Source organism: Tachysurus fulvidraco, chromosome 6 (genome assembly GCF_022655615.1).
Source record: "Tachysurus fulvidraco isolate hzauxx_2018 chromosome 6, HZAU_PFXX_2.0, whole genome shotgun sequence".
NCBI lineage: Eukaryota > Metazoa > Chordata > Actinopteri > Siluriformes > Bagridae > Tachysurus > Tachysurus fulvidraco.
Genome location: NC_062523.1, coordinates 292,501 through 318,012, shown reverse-complemented (window position 1 = coordinate 318,012; position 25,512 = coordinate 292,501). Strand labels below are relative to the sequence as shown.

At 40.6% G+C, this 25,512-nt stretch overlaps 3 protein-coding genes across 7 annotated transcripts in view; 1 reads left to right on the top strand and 2 right to left on the bottom strand.

The window, feature by feature from the left end:
* Nucleotides 1-1,130: 1,130 nt before the first annotated feature.
* On the bottom strand, nt 1,131-9,411 carry ehhadh (enoyl-CoA, hydratase/3-hydroxyacyl CoA dehydrogenase). 3 transcript variants are annotated; one of them, XR_003439108.2, is made up of 9 exons: nt 9,047-9,265; nt 8,453-8,556; nt 7,912-8,081; nt 7,723-7,834; nt 6,625-6,729; nt 4,402-4,743; nt 3,054-4,314; nt 2,059-2,162; nt 1,131-1,627 (listed from the first exon to the last, which is right to left on the bottom strand). XR_003439108.2 is itself a non-coding variant. In XM_027136817.2 (8 exons), the coding sequence occupies exons 1-7, from the start codon at nt 9,118-9,120 to the stop codon at nt 3,062-3,064; spliced, it is 2,160 nt and encodes a 719-aa protein (XP_026992618.2). In that variant the 5' UTR covers nt 9,121-9,411; the 3' UTR covers nt 1,131-2,162; nt 3,054-3,061. The 3 variants fall into 3 exon arrangements, 2 of the variants coding, with proteins under 2 accessions (XP_026992618.2, XP_026992619.2); XM_027136817.2 differs by having other exon boundaries at nt 1,131-2,162; nt 9,047-9,411; XM_027136818.2 differs by lacking the exon at nt 2,059-2,162 and having other exon boundaries at nt 9,047-9,260.
* Nucleotides 9,412-10,003: 592 nt separating this feature from the next.
* On the top strand, nt 10,004-14,616 carry tmem41aa (transmembrane protein 41aa). Of its 3 annotated transcripts, none has more exons than XM_027136804.2 (5): nt 10,004-10,200; nt 13,073-13,223; nt 13,412-13,573; nt 13,773-13,911; nt 14,107-14,616. In XM_027136804.2, the coding sequence occupies exons 1-5, from the start codon at nt 10,052-10,054 to the stop codon at nt 14,295-14,297; spliced, it is 792 nt and encodes a 263-aa protein (XP_026992605.2). In that variant the 5' UTR covers nt 10,004-10,051; the 3' UTR covers nt 14,298-14,616. The 3 variants fall into 3 exon arrangements, with proteins under 3 accessions (XP_026992605.2, XP_026992608.2, XP_026992606.2); XM_027136807.2 differs by having other exon boundaries at nt 10,005-10,200; nt 13,006-13,223; XM_027136805.2 differs by having other exon boundaries at nt 10,005-10,200; nt 12,996-13,223.
* Nucleotides 14,617-19,464: 4,848 nt separating this feature from the next.
* Nucleotides 19,465-25,512, bottom strand: part of tspearb (thrombospondin-type laminin G domain and EAR repeats b) — an 11,501-nt gene continuing 5,453 nt past the window's right edge. The window contains exons 7-11 of the mRNA XM_027136803.2: nt 24,368-24,554; nt 24,034-24,266; nt 20,810-20,988; nt 20,621-20,722; nt 19,465-20,257 (exon numbers count right to left, since the gene is read on the bottom strand). Coding sequence (XP_026992604.2) covers nt 20,095-20,257; nt 20,621-20,722; nt 20,810-20,988; nt 24,034-24,266; nt 24,368-24,554 — 864 coding nt within the window. The 3' untranslated portion in view covers nt 19,465-20,094. The remainder of the gene's footprint in view (nt 20,258-20,620; nt 20,723-20,809; nt 20,989-24,033; nt 24,267-24,367; nt 24,555-25,512) is intronic.

The window sequence follows — 25,512 nt, the reverse complement described above, 5'->3', positions numbered from 1 at the left end:
AAGCTCCTGGTTACACAACCCAATGTGACTATAACAAGTTGTAGAAAGGACATTATGTATTATGCCACTCTCTGGTGTTTATGATTTATAATCCCACTCTTCGGTGCCACCCAGGTGAGGATGGGGTTCTATTATCAGTCTAGTTCCTTTTACCACCGTGACATCTGACTAAATTCAGTTCAATTCAATTTAATGTGTCTCAAAGCAGTATTACAAAAGCGTCAAAACAGAATAAAATTAATTAAATTACTATTTATCTCTATCTGCTATTGCTAAGGGGGTAAGGGGGCACGGTGGCTTAGTGGTTAGCACGTTTGCCTCACACCTCCAGGGTTGGGGGTTCGATTCCCACCTGCCTTGTGTGTGTGTGGAGTTTGCATGTTCTCCCTGTTTCCTCCCCCGGTCCAGAGACATGCATGGTAGGTTGATTGGCATCTCTGGAAAATTGTCCGTAGTGTGTGTGTGTGTGAGTGAATGAGAGTGTGTGTGTGCCCTGTGATGAGTTGGCACTCCGTCCAGGGTGTATCCTGTCTCGATGCCCGATGACGCCTGAGATAGACACAGGCTCCCTGTGAGTCGAGAAGTTTGGATAAGCGGTAGAAGATGAATGAATGAATATATATATATATCGTATATAAAAAATTTAAATAATGTCCTTTCTACAACGGTTTGTAGTCAAGTAGTGCAACGGTTTGTAGTGCAACCAAGAGCTCCTGGGGAATTGGCTCCACAGGGCCAATCATGATACAGTTCCCCTGGAGCAGAGAGGGTTAAGAACCTTGCTCAAGGGCCCAAGAGTGGCAACTTTGCAGTGCTGGGGCTTGTACACGAATACTCTGACCAACAACCCAGCGCCGTAACCACTTGAGCCCCCACTTTTATAATCAAATTGTTTGATTTTAAGTTAGCAATCAGAATTTTCTGCCTGATATAAATTTTTTCATTGCTCATTAGGGATAAAGTTAAATTAAATTTTTATATTCCTGTAAAGCTGCTTTGAAACGATGTGCATTTTAATTGCTATATGAGTAAAAATGAATTGAAATAATAATAATAATAATAATAATAATAAAACTGATCAATTTTATGACTGAGTCTGATGAAGTGAATTAGATTCTGAAACCACAAAATGCAAACACAAAATTATTTATGACTTTATTTCATTAAATTGTTATAGATTTTATAGGTATAAATTCACAATTTACTGCAGTAAAGATTTAATAATATTAATATTGATCTGCATTTGATCTTAATATAATAATATCATGTACCCTTATGATCACAGACATGTATATGTTGGTGTAATATGTAGCAAATATAATATGATCATGTTATAATCCTGTTATTCTGCATACAAGATGAACATTATTATGAAAAATATATAATTTCCATTTATTTATAAAATGAATGAACAAAAAGCATTTAAGCATCTATTTGATTAATATGAAACGTGCCTGATATTTTTTTTCTTGATTAATCTGCACTCTAAACGCTCTTCTCTCCACCTCTACTAATGACATTCCAGAGTCTCATCATGTGATTATAGTGTGGAGACTGCACTGGGACTGTGGGACGTCTCCTCGGTGTAAAAACATCAAGGTTCCGATGAGTTGTACTTTCTATAAACCTGTATTTTTGCATCACAAACACAGCTGTTAGTTTGGCATTTTTGCAAGAATTTGAAAACTACGTTTGCTTTGGAGTGTAATTTCTGGGGAATGGACAAAGGTGTTGCCTGTTGATATGAGAGCAGTAACAGCAGTGAAATACATGCAGGTATCTGGACTAATATTGTCAGAAGGGATGAGTTTAATGAATGATTCAGTGAAGAAAACACTGACGGCTGATCTGGACATGCATAATATCACAGAGTAGAACCTGAAAAGTAAGAAGCTATTCTAGGGTCCCATGTACGTTTAATCCCATCTGAATGGGTGGATGTTTAAGGCTTAGTGTTTCAAAATAAAATAAAGTCTTTCCTTTATTGAGTGGTCCACCCTGTGTTTGATTATGCATGACACATTTACATTATGTACAGTCTAGTGGACTATGTAGTACCTGCTGAGTATAACCAAGTACCATCTCACATGTTAATGCTTTCCACTGATCAGAGATGTCAGAACTGTTCACTATACTGCACAACGCTGATATTAACAAAATAACTGGAACAAAATAAAACAAAAAAATTATATTATTATTAAAACTAATTATTATTTTTGTTGTGGTGTCAATCTATTGGTGTGTTTTATTAAAAAAGAACAATAAAAACTTCATATTTCTGACCACATTACAGTTTCCGAGTATAAAGCTGATCATTAAAGGCAGGGTCTCCGATTTTTGAGAAATGCTTCAGAAAACTGAGTCGGGCTGAATAATAAACAAAAATCTTGTCGATATGGGCGGAGAGAGTGTTCAGAAAGACTTACGATAAGGACAAGAAGTAGGACGTGTTAATATAGGATCAGCTTTCCAGCGCTGGAGAGAACTGAAGGAGCAGGAAGTTGGCCACATATTCACAGGTTGGAGTTTCCCGAGTCAATAACTCCTGAGCTAAACGCTGTTACTACACAAATAACACCTCTTTTCTATCGTAGTAATGTAGAGAGGCAGCTACAACCGCGTTTTGTGTAGTAACAGCGTTTAGCTCAGGAGTTATCGACTCGGGAAACTCCGACCTGTGAATACGTGGCCGACTTTACTTAAGACGCCGAGGCGCTTTTTTCCTTCTCGATAGGTGAGTAACGTTGGTTTTGCTTTGTTACACAGAACTAATATATGCCTTTGTCCTTTACATCATTATGCTTGTGTGGCATTTTTGCTTGTTTGTTTATCTACAATCGTATTGTTCTTCCCTTCAGCTGTGATAAAGACACGTTTCTTTCTGTTAGTCGCCTGGGTTACGTACGTATGTGTGGGCGGAGCTATCGATACAGGGGTGGGACCCGTTTGGGTTAGGGGCGTGTTTGTTTTGGTGATTTTATATGTCAACATTGGCTTTCAAACATCGGAGACCGCACCTTTAACATTTCCTTTAAAATGTTGCAAGTATTTACCACGTAGTTTACAGTTGACTGTGTAGGTTCTTGATATGGCTCCTCCATTGCTGTATTGGTGGACTTCCTTCAGCCACCAGTTTCCTCAGTAAGTGGCTTGGCTCTAGACTCGGCACATCTGGATGAAGGTGGTGATAATGCTCCAGTTTCTCCAGCACAACAGACAACCCAACCTGAGCAGCATAAAACATCGGACCTCCGCGGTATCTTGGCCATCCATAACCAAACAAGTAGATAATGTCAATGTCTTCTGGACCTGCCGTTATCCCCTCCTCCAGGATACGGAATCCCTCATTGGCCAAACTGAAGGCACATCTTTCGATCACTTCCTGTGAGGAGATACGCCGTGGTATGATCCCATATTTAAGCCTGTAATCCTCCAGGAATTTTAGGATCTCCGGATCACACTTTGCTTCTTTGGACCCAGGAGAGTTGTAGAGGTACCAACCACGGCCTGTTTTCTGCCCGAAGCGTCCCTGTTGGCACAGCATGTCAGGAAGAGGGCAATATCTCCGTCCAAGCCGCGATCGTGAAGGATTTACTGGGTCAATGTCAGGACCAATCAAACCAGAAGCTTTGCGAACTCTCCATCCAACATCCAAACCGGAAAGATCGGCCACTTTGAAGATCCCCATGGCGAATCCAAACTCCTCGAGAGCCTGGTCCACTTGCTCAGGAGTGGCTCCTTCCTCCAGCAGGTAGACAGACTGATCCATATAATGCTTTAACATGCGGTTACCCACAAAACCAGAGCAGTTTCCCACAGCAACACACACCTTTTGCATTCTCTTTCCAAGTGCCATTGCCATGGCAACAGCTTCAGGTGACGACCTGGATCCATAAACAACTTCGAGAAGCCTCATGACGTGAGCTGGAGCAAAAAAATGCATCCCGACCACCAGGTGCCGTCGATCGGTGACTGCCGCGAGCTCATCTACATTCAGCCCTGATGTGTTGGTGCATATTATGGTGTTTTCCTTCAACACATTGCACAGTTCACTAAAAACACGCTTTTTAAGGTTCATGTCCTCAAACACAGCCTCGATGACCAGGTCCACATCCTTCAGTTGGTGGAATGAGAGTGTGAATTTGAGAAGGTGTAAAGGAGAACTGACTCCCTGTCTCTGAGCATATCTCTGCAGCATGGCAGTCACCGCCTTCTTACCCAACTCCAACTGCTTTGTATCCACCTCTATGGCAACTACAGATATTCCTGCTTTAACTAGGGATACAGCAATGCCCTGACCCATGGTGCCCAGACCTAAGGACAGATAGTAACATTTAGCCACACTGTCTATAACTGATGAACTTGGAGGAAATGTATGGATTGTCCTTTCTAGATACATACCTATGACTCCAACTCGTTCGACATTCCTGGCCTTGGTGTTGTTCCATCGTGCCCCATTAGGAAGACTCCATTTCCCAGCACTCCTCTGTGCAAAAAAGGCGTACTGCATGGCTCGAGCTTGGCTGGACCTAAAGAGCATGTCCATCAGCTGTCTTTCTTTCTCCATTCCTTTTCTGTAGGGCAACATGGCCGCTGCTCTGACGGCCTGAACACATGCCAATGGAGCCATCGCTCCCTGAGAACGCTGCTTCACCCGTGCTAAAGCTGCCTCGCACACATAATCCACATCTGGCACCCATGCAGGATCTTGCAGACTCAACCTGCGGGGGTTTAGTGGCTGACCTGTGGCGCACACAAAAATACACACAAACACACACACACACACACACACACACACACACACACACACACACACACACACACACACACACACACACACACACATCTGGACTAATATCATTAGAAGAGATGAGTATTTTTTTGAGGAAAGAGAAAACACTGACATGGCTGATCTGGCATACATAAATTCAATAAATTATTTGTTTATATAACACCTTACTGCAACCTCATCAAAAAAATGAATAAATAAATAAATAAATACACAACTACAGAGCTTTACAAGTACAGGACAGGAAGAGTTAGATAAGCTTATTACTACAGCTAGTGGTTGGCAGTTATTAGGTCTCTAATTAAGAAACTTAATTCAGATCCAAATGAACTACCAAATTACAGACCTATCTCACATCTTCTGTTTATGTCTAAAATACTAGAAAAGGTTGTGTCTGTCCAACTGAGCTCCTTCCTACAGGAGAACAACATCCTTGAAGAGTTTCAGTCAGGTTTCAGGCCCCATCATAGCACAGAAACAGCACTTGTTAAAGTTACAAATGACTTGTTCTTAGCTTCGGACCAAGACTGTATGTCACATTAGTTCTACTTGACTTCAGTTTTGACAATATAGATCACAACATTCTCCAACACTTTAAATTGGTTTAGATCCTACCTGTCTGATCGATACCATTTTGTAGAATTGAAAGGTGAGTCTTCTAGTGTATTACCAGTTAATTATGGGGTCCCTCAAGGATCAGTTCTAGGACCTCTGCTTTTCTCGATATACATGCTTCCATTAGGGAACATCATGGGATTAGTTTCCACTGCTATGCTGATGACACACAGTTATATATCTCACCAAAACCAGATGAAATAGCCACAGTGTCCAAATTAACTGAGTGCGTGAAAGAGATAAAAGACTGGATGAGCTGCAACTTTCTATTGTTAAACTCCGATAAGACAGAAATATTACTTATAGGTCCAAAAACCAATGCACAGAAACTCTCACACTTTAACTCCCATTTAGAGGGATGTACTGTTACTAGTAGCTCGACAGTGAAAGACCTGGTGTTTATTACACAGTAACTTGTCTTTAAATCATATCACCATATTACAAACACAGCCTTCTTCCACCTTAGAAATATCACCAAGCTGAGAAACATCCTGTCTGTATCTGATGCTGAGAAGCTAGTTCATGCGTTCATGACCTCTAGACTGGACTATTGTAATGCATTACTAGGTGGTTGTCCTGCATCTTTAATAAATAGGTTACAGTTAGTCCAAAATGCAGCTGCCAGAGTTCTCACTAGGACAAGAAAGTATGACCAAATAACCCCAATGTTATCATCTCTACACTGGCTACCTGTTAAGTTTAGAACTGACTACAAACTGCTGCTACTTACGTACAAGGCTCTTAATGGTTTAGCTCCCATGTATCTAACTAGTCTTCTAACACGTTACAATCCTTCACGCTCTCTGAGATCACAAAACTCAGGACTTCTGCTAGTTCCCAGAATATCTAAGTCTACTAAAGGTGGTAGAGCGTTTTCTTATTTATCTCCCAAACTCTGGAATAGTCTTCCTGATAGTGTTCGGGGCTCAGACACACTTTCCCAGTTTAAATGTAGATTAAAAACTCATCTCTTTAGTCAGGCGTACACATAATACATCCCATAATATTGTGCACTATTACATCAGACTTGCAAATATTATGAACAGCAGCTACATTAATTCCTCTCCACTGCTTCACTCTTTCTACCATCCCGAGGCATCCAGACATGTCATGAAGATTTTGGACCTCCACTGAGATAAGAGATGATCTAGAGATCTACACACACACACACACAAACACACACACAGATGCCACACACACCTACCTACATACATACATACCTATAACACTTATTGCAAGCTCCATGGCAGCCAGCACAGCATTCCCCTCAATAACCCGATCCACAACGCCGAGCTGCAGCGCTTCCTTCGCTGATATTTGGCGACCTGGAGACAGATCCATTACAACATTATCTGTTAAAGCCCAGGGAGGTCAGACACAGTCCCATGGACCTTAAAACTCTGGCTGCTTGGAGCTGGTCATATAGCCTTTACCTTTAACATGTTTGTCTATAATTTTCCTTCTAATCTCCTGATAACTCTCTCCTTATTTTTCTGTGGTCCATCCATGTTCAGTGTGGATCACACCATGATACCAAACAGCACAGTGACTATGTTTCACCTTTTAAATAGACAAACTGACAAGTTTGAAGACGTTAATGTTAATTACAGGATACACTTTAGGGGCTTTTTACACCTGGTCACTTCCTGCGTTTTCTGTGATCCGATATCTACCCGAGGGTAAAAAGACCAAGTCTAAATGCCCTCCGAACCGTTTTGGAGACAGATATAAACCCGATGGTACAAACTGGACAGGTGTAAATGAATGTGGTTGTTCAAGCCACTGACGTCAGCGCTATACTCCTCCCAAATGGAAGTACGTCACTCGCAGGTGATCTTTCACCCAGGCGTCTCGTCGGGTCTTAAAATCGCAGCAAACAGTAAACGCTGTTTTTTCTAACATAACCGTCATAATGAGTTTTTACGTCTTCTTTTTGATTCAATTACCCCGGAAATGAGGTCAAATATATTAGCATTTTGGGCGGGAGTAAAAAGATCTGATCGATATCTGACTCGCCGAGACGCGTTTATGTGGTCTAATGTAAATGGGACAGTTTTAACAGATCAGATAGCTATCGGCTCAGAGGCAACACGTGAAGTGACCGGGTGTAAAAAGGCCCTTAGTTTAATGTCCCTAAATTGGATTTAACCATCATCCATCATCCTTTTCCTGGCCAGTTTCATTAGTTTGTTTTTAAATGCTTCTGCTGAAAGACAATTCAGAAGCAATATCTTATTTTCATTAGTCAAATTTCAGTACATTTATTAATACTATTAATATATAAATGTATGGGGGGGGGGGGGGGTTGTGCGTGAGACCTGTGGTGATTAGCTCCAGGGCTGCAGTGATGCCGATGAGCCGAGGAAGACGCTGCGTTCCTCCAGCAGCAGGAAGCAAACCGAGGGTCACTTCAGGGAGACCCAAACGGGCCTAACACACAAACACACACATATTGTAACACCACACTGTCAAATCACTCAGTAAAGACACATGTGTGTGTGTTTTACATTAGTGTCAGCAACACGGTAATGACAGCCAAGTGCTAGCTCCAGTCCACCCCCCAAAGCTACGCCCTCTATGGCCGCCACCATCAGCTTCTCACTAGCCTCTATGGAATGGATCATTGGAACCAGAGGAGGACCAGACATGGAGCCCGAAAACTCCTTAATGTCTGCTCCTATAATCTCACACACACACACACACACACACACACACACACACACACACACACACACACACACAGTGAATGCTACCAGTGTACTATACAAGAATACGGCTGTAATGATTGTGAAAGCAGATTGTGTCTAGATGACTGGGTCAGAACATCCGTACCCATCACTGTGCTTCATGGATAAGATGAATAGCTGTTATTAATGTCAGTGTACAGAATGGTTTGCTGACCATAAAACACTGAGTTTAACGTGTTGTCTTGGCCTACAGATGCCCGATATGTAACAGACTGAGCGTCTGTGGGATGTGCTGTCTGATACCTGAAGGCTCCACATCACAACTCGTAGAAGCTGCTGCTAACCTACAGTGTTCTCTCACCTCCACAGAAGGTGTTGTTCTCTCCACACAACACCACGACCTTCACCTGCTCGTCCTGCAGTGCCTGGGACAGTGACTCCATGATTCCTCTGCGTACAGCAGTGCTGAGAGACAGAGAGAGAGATCACACACAGATACACACACATACACACACACACACACACAGATACACACACACACAGATACACAGACACGCATACACACATACACACACACACGCATACACACACACACATACAGATACACACACACACAGATACACAGACACGCATACACATACACGCACACACATACACACACGCATACACACACAGATACACACACACACATACACACACACACACACACATACAGATACACACACACACAGACACGCATACACATACACGCACACACACATACACACACATGCATATACACACACATACACATACACGCACACACACACATACACGCACACACACATGCACACACACATACACACACATGCATATACACACACACATACACACACGCATACACATGCATGCACGCATAGACACACACACACACACACACACACACACACACACACACACACACACACACACTCACCTGAGAGCGTTAACAGGGGGGTTTTTCAGAGTAATGACAGCAATTGATTCCTTCACTCTCGTGTACAGAGCCATTGTTACAGAATAAATCTGCCTCAGTATCACAGACACACTGCTGTATAAAATAACTGGACTTTGTTCCGTACACAAACTTATCTATCACGTGGTTTCGTCTTTTACACACAACAACAGGTTAAAGTCCGGAGTTATAGTGTGTTATAGTGTGTGTTATAGTGTGTGTTATAGTGTGTTATAGTGTGTGTTATAGTGTGTTATAGTGTGTGTTATAGTGAGTTATAGTGTGTGTTATAGTGAGTTATAGTGTGTGTTATAGTGAGTTATAGTGTGTGTTATAGTGAGTTATAGTGAGTTATAGTGTGTGTTATAGTGAGTTATAGTGTGTGTTATAGTGTGTGTTATAGTGTGTGTTATAGTGAGTTATAGTGTGTGTTATAGTGAGTTATAGTGTGTGTTATAGTGTGTGTTATAGTGTGTGTTATAGTGAGTTATAGTGTGTGTTATAGTGTGTGTTATAGTGTTACTAAAGCTGGAGCTGTATCAACTAGTGAAAAGGCAAAGGTGCGTTCAGGTTTTGCAGCACTGCGCACATTTGCGCATAAAAGTTAAAATGTAAAATATTGCTAATAATATTGCTAATACCACTACAACAACTAATAATAATAATAATAATAATAATAATAATAATAATAATAATAATAATAATAATAATAAATTATTTAAAAAAATCTCAATTACAATAAAGTAATATTATTTGTTTAGTTTCCATCGGTTCTTTTAGTATTTCTGTTTATTAAAACGTCATTTTAATCTTATTAATTTATTTTCTTAATACAATAGTAATAATCTCCACAGACTTCTGAAGCATTCAAAACTTTTTAAGCGTTTTTAAAAGTAACACGAATTCCAATTGGCTGCCCACAGTCACATGACCTCTGCATGGCCCGCCCCCTTGTTCCCCACTTCCTGGTTGTGTGTTTACGGAACCATGCGCTCTGTAGTGGGGTTAGTTTGTGTTATTTTACTTTCTACATTATATCTGTATTGTCTGACCTTTTATCTGCCCCCTGTACCACGGGGCATGAAACACAGCCATGTGGGAGCGAGCAGTGACCAGCAGGAGGTGGACATGATCAGGTCAGACACACATGTCCTCATCATTACAGTGAAAATAAACTCTATAACTGCTGCATGTTGTTGTGTGAAAATGTCTTCTGTGTCCCAAATCACACCTGTGTCGTGCTCACTAGTCCTGACACCTGCACTAAGATACACATGGTGTTATACACATGGTGTTATACACATGGTGTTATACACATGGTGTTATACACATGCAGACTGCTGTTACTGTTAAGTGTATAGTGTGTGTAGTGTATAGGGTCTGTAGTGTACAGTGTCTGTAGTGTATAGGGTGTGTAGTGTATAGTGTCTGTAGTGTACAGTGTCTGTAGTGTATAGGGTCTGTAGTGTATAGGGTCTGTAGTGTATAGGGTCTGTAGTGTATAGGGTCCGTAGAGTATAGGGTCCGTAGTGTGTAGGGTCCGTAGTGTGTAGTGTCTGTAGTGTATAGGGTCTGTAGTGTATAGTGTCTGTAGTGTACAGTGTCTGTAGTGTACAGTGTCTGTAGTGTATAGGGTCTGTAGTGTATAGGGTCTGTAGTGTATAGGGTCTGTAGTGTATAAGGTCTCTAGTGTATAGGGTCTGTAGTGTATAAGGTCTGTAGTGTATAGTGTCTGTAGTGTATAGGGTCTGTAGTGTATAGGGTCTGTAGTGTATAGGGTCTGTAGTGTATAGGGTCTGTAGTGTATAGGGTCTGTAGTGTATAGGGTCTGTAGTGTATAGGGTCTGTAGTGTATAAGGTCTCTAGTGTATAGGGTCTGTAGTGTATAGGGTCTGTAGAGTATAGTGTCCGTAGTGTATAGTGTCCGTAGTGTATAGTGTCCGTAGTGTATAGTGTCTGTAGTGTATAGGGTCTGTAGTGTATAGGGTCTGTAGTGTATAGGGTCTGTAGTGTATAGGGTCTGTAGTGTATAGGGTCTGTAGTGTATAGGGTCTGTAGAGTATATGGTCTGTAGTGTATAGTGTCCGTAGTGTATAGGGTCCGTAGTGTATAGGGTCCGTAGTGTATAGGGTCCGTAGTGTATAGGGTCCGTAGTGTATAGGGTCCGTAGTGTATAGGGTCCGTAGTGTATAGGGTCCGTAGTGTATAGGGTCTGTAGTGTATAGGGTCTGTAGTGTATAGGGTCTGTAGTGTATAAGGTCTGTAGAGTATAGGGTCTGTAGTGTATAGGGTCTGTAGTGTATAGTGTCTGTAGTGTATAGGGTCTGTAGAGTATAGTGTCCGTAGTGTATAGTGTCCGTAGTGTACAGTGTCTGTAGTGTATAGGGTCTGTAGTGTATAGGGTCTGTAGTGTATAGGGTCTGTAGTGTATAGGGTCTGTAGTGTATAGGGTCTGTAGAGTATATGGTCTGTAGTGTATAGTGTCTGTAGTGTATAGTGTCTGTAGTGTATAGTGTCTGTAGTGTATAAGGTCTGTAGTGTATAGGGTCCGTAGTGTATAAGGTCTGTAGTGTATAGTGTCTGTAGTGTATAGGGTCTGTAGAGTATAGGGTCCGTAGTGTATAGTGTCTGTAGTGTATAGTGTCTGTAGTGTACAGTGTCTGTAGTGTATAGGGTCCGTAGAGTGTAGGGTCCGTAGTGTGTAGGGTCCGTAGTGTATAGTGTCTGTAGTGTATAGGGTCTGTAGTGTATAGGGTCTGTAGTGTATAGTGTCTGTAGTGTATAGTGTCTGTAGTGTATAAGGTCTGTAGTGTATAAGGTCTGTAGTGTATAGGGTCTGTAGTGTATAGGGTCTGTAGTGTATAGGGTCTGTAGTGTATAGTGTGTGTAGTGTATAGGGTCTGTAGTGTATAGGGTCTGTAGTGTATAGGGTCTGTAGTGTATAGGGTCCGTAGTGTATAGGGTCCGTAGTGTATAGGGTCCGTAGTGTATAGGGTCTGTAGTGTATAGGGTCTGTAGTGTATAGGGTCTGTGGTGTATAGGGTCCGTGGTGTATAGTGTCTGTAGAGTATAAGGTCTGTAGAGTATAAGGTCTGTAGAGTATATGGTCTGTAGTGTATAGTGTCTGTAGTGTATAGTGTCTGTAGTGTATAGTGTCTGTAGTGTATAGTGTCTGTAGTGTATAGTGTCTGTAGTGTATAAGGTCTGTAGTGTATAGGGTCCGTAGTGTATAAGGTCTGTAGTGTATAGTGTCTGTAGTGTATAGGGTCTGTAGTGTATAGGGTCTGTAGAGTATAGGGTCCGTAGTGTATAGTGTCTGTAGTGTATAGTGTCTGTAGTGTACAGTGTCTGTAGTGTATAGGGTCTGTAGTGTATAGGGTCCGTAGTGTATAGGGTCCGTAGTGTATAGGGTCCGTAGAGTGTAGGGTTTCGTAGTGTGTAGGGTCCGTAGTGTGTAGGGTCCGTAGTGTGTAGGGTCCGTAGTGTGTAGGGTCCGTAGTGTATAGGGTCTGTAGTGTATAGGGTCTGTGGTGTATAGGGTCCGTGGTGTATAGTGTCTGTAGAGTATAAGGTCTGTAGTGTATAGGGTCTGTAGTGTATAGGGTCTGTAGTGTATAGGGTCTGTAGTGTATAGGGTCTGTAGTGTATAGGGTCCGTAGTGTATAGGGTCTGTAGTGTATAGGGTCTGTAGTGTATAGGGTCCGTAGTGTATAGGGTCTGTAGTGTATAGGGTCTGTAGTGTATAGGGTCTGTAGTGTATAGGGTCTGTAGTGTATAGGGTCTGTAGTGTATAGGGTCTGTAGTGTATAGGGTCTGTAGTGTATAGGGTCTGTAGTGTATAGGGTCTGTAGTGTATAGGGTCTGTAGTGTATAGGGTCTGTAGTGTATAGAACTAATTTGAGAATGTTAGGAACTACAATTACATTTACAGCATTTGGCAGATTATCCAGAGTGACTTCCAGAAGAACGAAGGAGATCCCATCCCTAATATCTCCTGATGTGTGTCAGGTTGAAGTTCCCATCAGATCTGCAGGAATTAAACCAAATGGCCGGGTTGTTACGGTTGTATAAGAAGGAACACAGTGGCTTTGTCCTGCTCTTGTTCTCCAGCGCTTATCTGTACAAACAGGCGTTCGCTATCCCAGGATCATCACTACTGGTACACACACACACACACACATACACACACACACACACACACACATACACACACATATACACACACATACACACACATATACACACACATACACACACACATACACACACAGGCATTATATTATATGCTGGTGTCATATAATTCACTGATTTTCTGACTAATGGTTTCTGTCTGGCGTGTGAGCGTAGAACATCCTGGCGGGGGCGCTGTTTGGACCGTGGCTGGGTCTTGTTCTGTGCTCTGTTCTCACCACTGTTGGAGCCTCAATGTGTTTCCTGCTCTCTCACTTCTTCGGCAAGCAGCACATTGTACGGATATTCCCTGACAGAGTCGCTCAGCTGCAGACAAAGGTTTGTTTGTTTAACACTATTACTACCAATAGAACATCACACGTACACTGAAGTGACCTAACTGGGAAGCAGGATTCGTTTGAAGGAACTGAACTCTGTGTGTGTGTGTGTGTGTGTGTGTGTGTGTGTGTGTGTGTGTGTGTGTGTGTGTGTGTGTGTGTGTGTGTGTGTGTGTGTGTGTGTGTGTGTGTGTGTGTAGGTGGAGGAGAACCAGAGCAGTTTGTTCTTCTTCCTATTGTTCCTGCGTTTGTTCCCCGTTAGTCCAAACTGGTTCCTCAACATGAGTTCTCCGATCATCAACATCCCCCTCACTCACTTCTCCCTCTCCGTTTTCATCGGTACCCTGCACACACTGATCACACACTGATCACACACTGATCACACACTGATCACACACTGATCACACACTGATCACACACTGATGAATTGATGTAAATAATTTCACTCATCAGAGACTAGCTACAGGGTGAGTGATGAATTTAACAGATGTGTTTCAGGTCTGGTGTCAAATAACCTGGTGTCTGTGTCTGTAGGTCTGATACCGTATAACCTGGTGTGTGTACAGACGGGCGTGGTCCTGTCTGATCTGTCATCTCTGGATGACGTGTTGTCATGGAACGTGGTGCTGAAGCTGCTGCTCATTGCCTGTGCGGCCCTGCTGCCAGCCGCATTAATCCGTCGTTATAGAAACACATACACACTCCTGGAGCACAAAGATCAATGATATTTGTGTGTGTGTGTGTGTGTGTGTGTGTGTGTGTGTGTGTGTGTGTGTGTGTGTGTGTGTGTGTGTGTGTGTGTGTTTATTGGAGATACTATATTACATTATGTATTTAGATTGGTATAATTCTGTTATTTTGTGTTCTGTGTGTTTATAGATGGAATATTATTATTTTTTTTTTATTTCTTTTAAATGTGATCGCCTCCTGATAAAAGGACCAATAGAGACACTCAAAATCAATAAAATCCTGTTCATCAGTTGAATGACAAGCAAATGTTCAGTTTGTTTACAAAATTATACATTAAAATATCTTTGTTGTGAAGGTAATAAATTCTGGGAGATTTTTATTTCTTATGAACTTTAACCCTTCTGGTAAGTAATTATTACTGCATTTATAGAAGTTGCTCATTACTGAGTAACATCGTCAGGATTACGGCTAAAACCAATATGGACACTATGTGTTAATAAAATTGTGTAGACTAGCTAAAGTTAATGGTGCACCTTTTATCATGGAAATAAAATAGACAATGAAAGGCAGCATTATCATTTCAGTGCAGGTTTGTTATACAAACTACAGTCTCGCACTAATCTGTCACTGAACCACACACACAGCAGTGTGTAGGAGGACCACATGATATTACAAAAATCTTACAGGTTTTTCTAAAGGTGCTTTCTGACAACGCTCAATGTCAAAAGTGCTATACAAATCATTTGAATGACAAAAACAACAGCTAACCAATTATCAGCGTCACACGGAACAGTAAAAACACTGATCCTGTGATGTAAACCTCAGCTTTAATAGATCACACACACACACACACACACACACACACACACACACTGCTGTGTAACAATAACAGCTTGATTAAACTTCAATACAAACTGAGATCAGGAGTGACCTGAGGGGCAAAAATAAAACATAATGATAAATAAATGTATTCATCATGTATTCAAGAAACCAAAAACTTTAATAAAAATAATTACAAGTTACAAAATGATTTTACAAATAATAATAGTGAATAAACATTTTTAATAAATTATAATTTAACAAATAATATTTTTTTAAATATATTTCAAATTATTGTACTGAATGATTGTATGGTTGTGTGTGTGTGTGTGTGTGTGTGTGTGTGTGTGTGTGTGTGTGTGTGTGTGTGTGTAAAGAGAATGTGCATGCCCAAGGACAGACACACAATAATATTTACTGAGAGTGAACAAACTTCATGTTAACTTCATCACATCAGAGCTGGGGGCGTTTATCTATAACGGCAACCACAGGCAGTGAAATGTCACTATTCTTGTTACCAGAGTTGTAGCACAAACTAAATATTAATGCGACATCAATACTAAATAAAAATAACATTTATTGATTTGGTCTTTGTGAATATTAGTTTATTAATGACGTCATTTATTTAACTTACTGTTTGTAGAGAACACACACACACATGAACTGATCTGATTCAAGACTGACATCATTACATCATGCATAAAATTTTGGTGTCCACTTTTACCATTTAATAACACCATAACTTTTGGCTTACTGTGTAGTCATATAATATATAATATAAAAGTCTTCTTGTTTTAAATTCTCACTGAGGGATAAAACCCCTAAAGATGAAACCCTAGAACTGCCCCTGGTCTTATACCTACTGAAAATCACTGACATTTTACTTTTACTTTTACTTCAAATACTTAAGTACATTAAATATCAGAAAATGACTTTTGATACTTAAGTACAGTAAATATCAGATACTTTAAGACTTTTACTTCAGTAATATTCTAAAAGGTGACTTTCACTTCTACTGAAGTCTGTTTCTAGTACGATACTTGTACTTTTACTCAAGTCTTGCTTTCTACTACTTTATACAACACTGCTAAAATCTAACCACTAACAAGTCTCACGTTTAATGCACAATAAATAAACTTTAGAAACCAAACATGCCTTAACTGACTGACTGATCTGGATAAAGTGGAACGTTGTACACAATACTTTTTTTTTTTTACTAATAACCATGATGACTGGGTTGCTTCCAATTTTAGTATGTTACAGGTTACAGATAACATTCTTAATCGTTTAACTCATAAAAACAATATTAGCAATTACTAGAAATATCTGAAAAAGAATAAGCAATAAATTTTTTTTTTATAAATTATTAAATTTTAAAACATTACTTTTAAAAATAATACAACTCTCAATATATATCATTATCAATTATACTATTTTGTGTTGTTTTAAGCTAATTGTTAATTTGGCTCAAATTCAGTTTAATAAGTCTCAAACCTGTATAGAATTTTACTTATTTAACTTTATTTGCAATTAGAATAGATTTTTGTAACACTAAACCACGTGTTCCTAACGCGATGCAACACGCGCCTATTCTATACGCCGACAGCATCACTTAAAAAACTGATGGAATTAAATTCCTTTTTAAGCGTTTACACACAATTACAACAAAACTGTAATTTTACCAGAATTGTAAAATGAATGAATTATAAAATAAACCTATTTCCAATTTGTCACATCACTTTTAATGTTAGCTCACCAACATTCAAATGACAAACAACAGATAAAATCATTAACATGACATATTTACTCACACATATTCTCTTTGTCGTTCATTCTGTGTGATATGTTCGTGTCAGAGGACTGACAGCAGAAACAACGGACCACTGCAAGCCCCTGAACTGTGAGTGAATTATTATCTTTGTGTAAATAAATCTAAATGTAATTCTACAACAACGGCAAAATGTAACTGGAAACAAGAGTATGGTCGGTGCCTGCGTTAGACACCAGGATGAGACATTGGGGCTTTTTACACCTGGTCACTTCCTGCGTTGTGATCTGATATCCAATGGAAAAAAGACCAGGGGTCTCATTTATAAAGCGTGCGTACGCACAAAACGGGGCTGGAAACGTACGTACACCAGTTTTCGCGCAAAGGTTGTGATCTATAAAAAACAAACTTGACATTAAAATGTGAGCACCTTTAAACAAACTTTGAGCCGTGCGTTCACACGTTCTGGAGACAAAGGGAATTGGCGACACAGATGGTGAGGTCGTGAACTGAAGTTAGATTGTAGAAAATTCATGTGAGAAGAACGATAAGAATTAATGACATTGAATTTTCACTCCATTTCATATGTTATATCCACATTATCATGAGGATTAAATCCAACAGTGTTATTTGTGCCCATTGTTTTAGGCTACATACATCTAGTAAAATCCAAACGTAATTCAAAATGTATTAAAAATAAAATGATAATAATAATCAGCGCTACTCCGTCCAGGGTGTATCCTGCCTTGATGCCCAATGATGCCTGAGGATAGGCACAGGCTCCCTGTGACCCGAGTAGTTCAGATAAGCGGTAGGAGATGAAGGAATGAATGAATAATCAGCGCTGCCTTACAGTCACATTGTGCGACTACATGTGATACAGAATAGCATGAAATACCCTTTTATTACAGAACTGCAGAACACAGTGTACAAACTAAATATTTTCCTTAATGTACATATATCATACAATGTCAAAGTCTGTAAATACAGTCATGAAGCACAATCGCTCCTCATCATCAGTCCTATTACGGTGTTCATTACAAAACCGTCATGAAGAAGTATGTGCTCACTATAATATTTTCGTCTTAAATTTTCGCCCACAAATTAAGTCTGTGATTTTGTCAAGGTGTTAACGATCAGTCTAATTGCTAGAAACATATAAATCCTCCGGTGACCAGGGTATGTAATGCTTTATGATGGCACTGCTGGCACTGTTGGAGGATTACGCAATGGGAGAATAAGGAGAGAACGAGTTTTCAGGGACCATGATGATGACTGGCCCATGATGATGACTGGCTGAGATCAGGACAGGTATCTGAAGTTATAACTGTTAATGTAATTTGACACGAAACACCTGAGATACATATTTTTACATTTTTTGGGATCCAGTCTGACAGAAACAAAGTATATCAATAATTAAAGTATAAAGAGGTTTATTACTTTGGTCTCCTTTTTATTTATCTTCATTCAGTATAACTTAACTGTGGAGAGATACACAGGTTATACAAAAATAGCTTAACTGTAAGATAATAAAGCATAATAGATATAAAATATAAAATCTATGACTGTTTTGTCCCTTATTATCCATCGTAGCTTTACTTTTATTTCTCCTTCATTATCCATCTGAGACGATCCTGGGATTGGAAATGCCCGCGCAAATGAAACAGCATTCTGCGCATGATCGGTGACCTGTGTGTTGATGTTTTGTTTTTGTTTTTTGAAAAACCACACACCAAAGTGTGTCCCATTACAATTACCCCGGAAATGAGGTCAAATATATCTTCATTTTGGGCGGGAATAGAAAGATCAGATTGATATCCGATTCGCCGAGACACATTTATGTGGCCTAATGTAAATAGTTAACTAAAACATTAATCAAAACTAAACTAAATCAGTTTGGTGAACTGCACATGATTACTATTACTGAGGGAACACTTAGAATTACACAGATCGGGGAAAAAACAGTAATATTATGCAAAAACAAACGAGCAAACAAACAAATGCCATGTTCAGCTGCATATTGAAATATATATATACATAAAACTCCCCTGGAGCTCTTAGCCTGACACTTATCAGCCAATCAAAACAAGAGGCTACACAACAGCCAATCAGAAAATAGCACTATTGTATCTGGGTAAGATTTAACAACACAACCAATAAAAAAAAGCAGATCCTGGAATTGTTCATCATCGTCCTCGTTCCCCCACAGAGAAAAGCCCTGGAGCTGCGAGCATCACTTTGAGCACAGAGTAAGTCATGATCTCCTGTTTAATGTTACAACTCATTCACAACGTGTTTAACACAAACAATGACATTGTGACTGCTGTTAGAGACGTTTCCCAGATCATCAGCAGGAGTTTGTCATCAATGTCTGTAACTTAGTCAGCAGTTTTACAGCCTGGTCACTGACAACACCTGCTCAGGACATGTAGTCTAGGGCCAGTGGGTCTCAAACTGGGGCCCTGAGATGGTGCCAGGGGGCCCCGGGTCACTGACCACACCTGCTCAGGACATGTAGTCTAGGGCCAGTGGTTCTCAAACTGGGGCCCTGAGATGGTGCCAGGGGGCCCCGGGTCACTGACCACACCTGCTCAGAACAAGTAGTCTAGGGCCAGTGGTTCTCAAACTGGGGGCCCTGAGATGGTGCCAGGGGGCCCCGGGTCACTGACAACACCTGCTCAGGCAGTGGGCACCCCCTTGTTGTGTTTGGGTATATATAATTTTATTTAAATAGTATAAATGTCAGAAACACATTTAACATTTACAATATAATTCTAGACAATTGAAATAATTATAGTTGAATAATTAAAATATCATAAAAATATAGTATTTCATGGTATTGATTTCATAGATATAAGCTTACATATCACTTTTTGCTCTGATAGCTGCCAGTCTTGTATTACTATTTCTACAACAAAGACAAAAGACGCTTACGTCTCACTGAGCGCAAACAAATTACAGAAAAATCGTGTTTGTAAACAGTCATAAAATTGAAAACGGATTAGAACAACTAGTAAATGAAACATACATTAATACATTAATACATAAATACATTAAACCTTAAACACTCCATGTGTAGGTGTGTTCTTAAATATAGTAGATTAGACCTTGTTGTAGACGATGTGTCCTATAGAGGGTGCTACAGCTTCATAAAAACCTTTTGAAAGGTTGTAATAACATGTTTGAACAAAGTATATGATGTGCTGTGAATTACATGTTTCTCCTGATGTTGTGGCTTTTAGGACTCAATGCTGGAAGTAGGTTTTCAGCTTGAGGACTTTAGAGTAAGCAGCTCTGGCGCTAGAGGAAATGAGGTACGATCCATCAGAGGAAGTGAAGAATTCCCAGTCTCTGCATCCATTTGTGTTTAGTCTATGCACAGGCACGAATCCTTCATAACCCTGCCACCTAAGGGTGCACACACACACACACACACACACACACACACACACACACACACACACACACACACACACACACACACACTTAATACTTCTATACTGATCACATTTAATAATTCTATGTACCTTCAAAACCCCCAAATTTCTGCTCACTTCAGCATCTGAATCTCTAATTTCTTTTTCATATCTTAGGAGTACAGGAGAATGTCAGTGTTTTATTTTATTTGCTCTATGATTTGTACATCAGTTTTGTGGTTTGAGGATCTAAAAGTATAGTTATGTTCATGTTCATGTCTTAACACAAGAAACAAAAGAAAACCATTAAAGCTCTAGCTGTGGATTAGCAAAGTTATACCATGATACACCTCACCTATATATAACACTGTTTAAAGAGTATGAAGCTCCATCATATGAGTTTGCCACCACCAGGAACTTATCATCACCCACAGTGAAGAACTCCCAATCTAAAGCACTTTAAACACAATTAACACAATGCAAAGTGTTAATGCACATCATTGGCAATTGATGAAGGACACAGAGAGCTTCAACATTTACTCACCTGCTTGTTGCTATATCCTGGAACTTAATGAAGCTCTGTGAAGTGGTGTTAAGTTCATAGATGGTGGAGTTGATGTTGTAGACAACTGTGTTGGAGTTACTGAGTTTCTGAGAGTTCGCCACAGCCAGAAAGAACCTGTTATCAATCTGAAACATCTCCCAATCTATTGCTCCAAATGTCTGAAATGAGCAAATTGAATTCAGTCACATTCAGAGACATCATTGTCCATCAGACCAATATCTCCTTCATCAGGTTTGTAATTAGCAACGAGGGGTTAGAAATCCTGCAGATAAAAAGAAGGTGGATGCAGGAACCTACTGGGCATATCCACTAACATGAAGGAACTTTCACAGTTTCAGAGTTTGGCCAGTTAGTTCCTAGCCTTTACAGAGGTCCTCAGAAGTTTGTGAGATAACTAGACAGTTCAGGTAAGCAGATCATTTCTCAAATATCTACCACATTCTCCACAGCCAAGACCAGATTATTGTAATAACTAGTGGGTTTATATGCTAATTTTAACCAGAGATTCAGATTAATTCAATTCAACTGTCTCTACATAGCATGTGTAATAAAATACAAAGGCCAAAAGTAGCTTTACAAAAATCTACTTATAAACTATTTAGATGCATATTTATTTACAATGAAAAAAACCATGAAACAACGTGGTGGTGTTTGTGTTTACGTCAACACTGAATGGTGTAAGATCTCTGTGCTTGTTTCTAGTTACTGCTCATCACTAGTGGAGTTTGTGACTGTTAGATGCAGGCCATTTTATTTACCACGGCAATTCACCCTGGTTTTCATTGTCAGAGTTTACACCCCCCCCCCCCCCACACTAATGATAAAAAGGTGCTATGTGAATTCTATAGGGCTATTAGCAACCTGCAGAATGTTTATCATCGTTGGACATTTCATTCATACAAATCTCAAATCAGTGCTCCCTAAATTCCATCAGAATGTTAACTTTTAAGCATCTTGATCTTAAGACCACATCTTTCTTATGCTAATTCCAGCATACAACCCACTCATCAGAAGATATAAACTGGTTCTGAAGCAGGTGAGAAACTGTCCAGCAGGAGCCACCTCTGCCCTTCAGGACTGCTTTGAGTGCACTGACTGGAACCTCTTCAGGGAGGCTGCAACCAACGGTGACTCTGTCAACTTGGAGGAGTACACGTCATCAGAGACCAGCTACATCGGCAAGTGCATTGATGACATGACCGTCTATAAGACCGTCACTACATGCTCCAACCAGAAGCCGTGGTTGACTGCTAAAGTGCTGCTGAAGTCTAGAGACCTAGCTTTCACAGGACAGGGCGACCCTAAGAACAGCAAGGGCCAAACTGTCCAGACCCATCAGAGAAGTAAAGCATGCACATGCCCAGAAAATCCAAGCAATCACAAACTACAAGACAGCTTCACCTGCCTGTGATAGTGATGCCTCCCTACCAGATGTGCTGAACAACTTCCATGCTAGGTTTGAGGTGCAGAACAGCGGCAAGGAAGATCATCCCTCCCCTAATGATGAGGTATTCTACAGGACTGTGGTGGGTCTCATCAGCAAGAATGACAAGCTAACTGCCTGGTGTAGAGCCAACAACCTGACTCTGAATGTTCATAAAACTAAGAGACTTCAGAAGAGCACAGAGCGACCACTATCTGCTGAACATCTGCTCCTGGAGAAACATTCACTATGCACTGCATATATGGTTGAAAGGATAAGATGGTGCTGGTGTCTGTGGTCCTCTGTCTGGACAGCAATGCCACCTTGATTTATGACCGCTTGACTTTGCTAAACATTCGAAACATGGTCACTGCTCTGCCAAATTGTGCCCTTTGTACACTGCGATCTGGTCTTCCACCTGTCTCATCTCTACTCCCGGTGCACCTGCATGGGTTTCAGGTGGAGTTGCCTCGCTGAAAACACCGAAGAAGATGTGGTAAGTGTGGAGGTATCACAGTGCAACTCAGGCTGGCCCTTCAGCTGGACTGTGGCTTTCGGTCCCACCCTTTTCTGCAGGGATCTGGTCAAACTCGACAATCTACTGCTGGATGGAATCACCACAAAGACGTCTATCGATGGCTGCACCCTATTTTCCCTGGATCTTTCACTGGGCCTACTCGGGCTTTCCCTCATACACGCCGAGGTGGAGTTAATTACTTAATTGAACTGGTACCTCATGGCTGTACTTTTCTAAACTCCCTGCCTCTATCATGTTTTCCCAGTGTGATCAATTCTTTTTTTTTTGGACCTACCTGATCCATCCTGGTGCACTACACCTGGTTGGAGTCTCTTGTTGGTCACGCTGTTGGGACAGATCTGCGACTCATGGGACTACTGTGAAGAGACTATCATACACTCTATGAACTGCCATTGTGTCAGCCAGGTTTGTGCTCAAGTCTTCATCATTGAGCATTTGAAGACTTTGGCAGGAAGGTATTAGTGTTAAGTCTGTAATAAACTAAGAAATGACTTTTTGTTAGACTGTTAGTTCCTCAGGAGCTCAGACTGGTGTGGGAAGGACATTACATTTACATTTAAATTATTTCCTGTCCAGTGTCACATCAATGAGGATGGTTTTCTCTTTTGAGTCTGGTTCCTCTCAAAGTTTCTTCCTTTCCACCTCATTAGAGATAAACAGTTGTATTATGTGTCTACACTGCTGCTTTGGCTCACAGACAAATTCCACATTGTTTTTGAAATACTACCGATGGCTCTAGCTCTGAATGGCTTTGCATCACAGTACATGCAATCACTTGTTCGTGTATTTTTTATGATTCAAAAGGCTACTTTGATCAGAAGTGCAGGCTATATGTTGGTACATCAGGTGGTAAGCTCAAGCTGGGACCACCCCCATATAAAGCACCTCAGTTTGGGAACAGCCTTCAAAATAGTTGTTTAAAAAAAAGGGTGATTTGTTTAGTCTAGCGTTTTCTGAATTGTTTTTTCATAAGTTAAATAATCAGACCTGGAGCATTCATTAACTGTTTATACTATCGCCTACTAAATGTCTGCCTATTATTATACCTCTATGAAACATTCTGTCTTGATGCAGCTAAGATAAAAACAATTAAATGCCTAAAATTCACCCCATCCCAAAACACACACATACTTTAACCTGTATCTCATTACTAATTACGGCTGTAATTAATTAAAGGGTGAGGTTGTAGTCCACGGATGATCACTCAGGACCCATCTGGCAATTTCATGCATCCTGCTTTACCGTTATGTACTGGAATGGCTGGAACTTTCCCCCCATCCAGATGTAGATTGTGGAGCTGATGTCCGTGGATATGCCGTTAAAGGTATTGGCTACCACCAGAAAGTGATAAGGTCCGATGGTGAAGAACTCCCAGTCATAGGCTCCAGATGTTGAGATGGTTTGATTCACCTCAAATTTCCTGGACTGTCTGTTCCATTTGTAAATAACGCTGTCAATGTTGTGATTCATCTCACCTGTGTAAGCAAGATGGAGTGTGAGGACAAGAATAAGAACACGAGCTCTGTATCTGTTAATCCTAGTGAAGGAGATTTGGGCTCTGTCTATATATATAAACCTTCTCTGTGATTAGCCACAACGAGGAAGTTGTCATCATGGATATGAAAAGCCTCCCAGTCACGAGCACTGTGTGTTTGAATCTTCTGATATTCAACAAAACGCTGTCTTTTCACTTGCCACTTATAAATCACTGAGAGCTCACAGTTACCATCAGTTCTTCTGGAGCTTGCCACAACCAGGAATCTCTAAAGCACACACACACACACACACACACACACACACACACACACACACACACACACACACACACACACACACATTATATATGTATATACACTATACACAATATGTAGCTGTAATATAAATTATTTTTCAGTAGGAGCAGAAACAAGCTCCAGTTAGTCCAGAACACAGCAGCTAGAGTCCTAACTAGAACCAGGGGATATGAACACATCACCTCTATCTTATCCTCACTGTATTGGCTTACAGTCAAGTTTCACACTGATTATAAAACACTATTACTGACCTATAAAGCACTTAATGGTCTCACACCACAGCACCTGAGAGATATTTTGTTTTTTATGACCCGTCACACCTACATCGATCTAAAGGTGCAGAATATTTGGTAGCAGCTCAGGTACAAAAGGCCCCACAGTTATAGAACAGACTTCTAATTAGTGTTCGGGACTCAGACACAGTCTCAGTGTTTAAGTCCAGGATAAAAACACATTTGTTTAGTTTAGCTTTTTGTGAATAGCTTTTCCCAGGTAAAGGAGCAGATCTGGAGGGTTCATGGTCAGAGTGTTTGGTGAACTGAGATGTCTGGATGTTGTCTCCTTACCACCATCACAAGTCCCTCAGGTTTACAGACTGTGGTGCGGTGGGACGCTTTATGTCCCAGGAAGTCCTCATGTCTGTGTCACCTTCTGGGTCTAGGCTTAATGTATGATGTCATAGCTAGTCATGCAGGAGTCCCTGTCTGCACTGAGCACATAATGTGCATTGTCCATCACCTGATCACAATCATGCCTAATAATTTTTCTCTCTCTCTGTTGAGCTGTATACGCCACTCTGGAGCTCCCAGTGTTCCGAGTTCTTGGCCTGATCGTCTCTTATTACGGAGCGACTTCATTAATCCTGATGTTCTACCCCTGGTTTGTGTCTCATCACCCGGTGGTCACATGACCAGTCAGTGTCTCATGG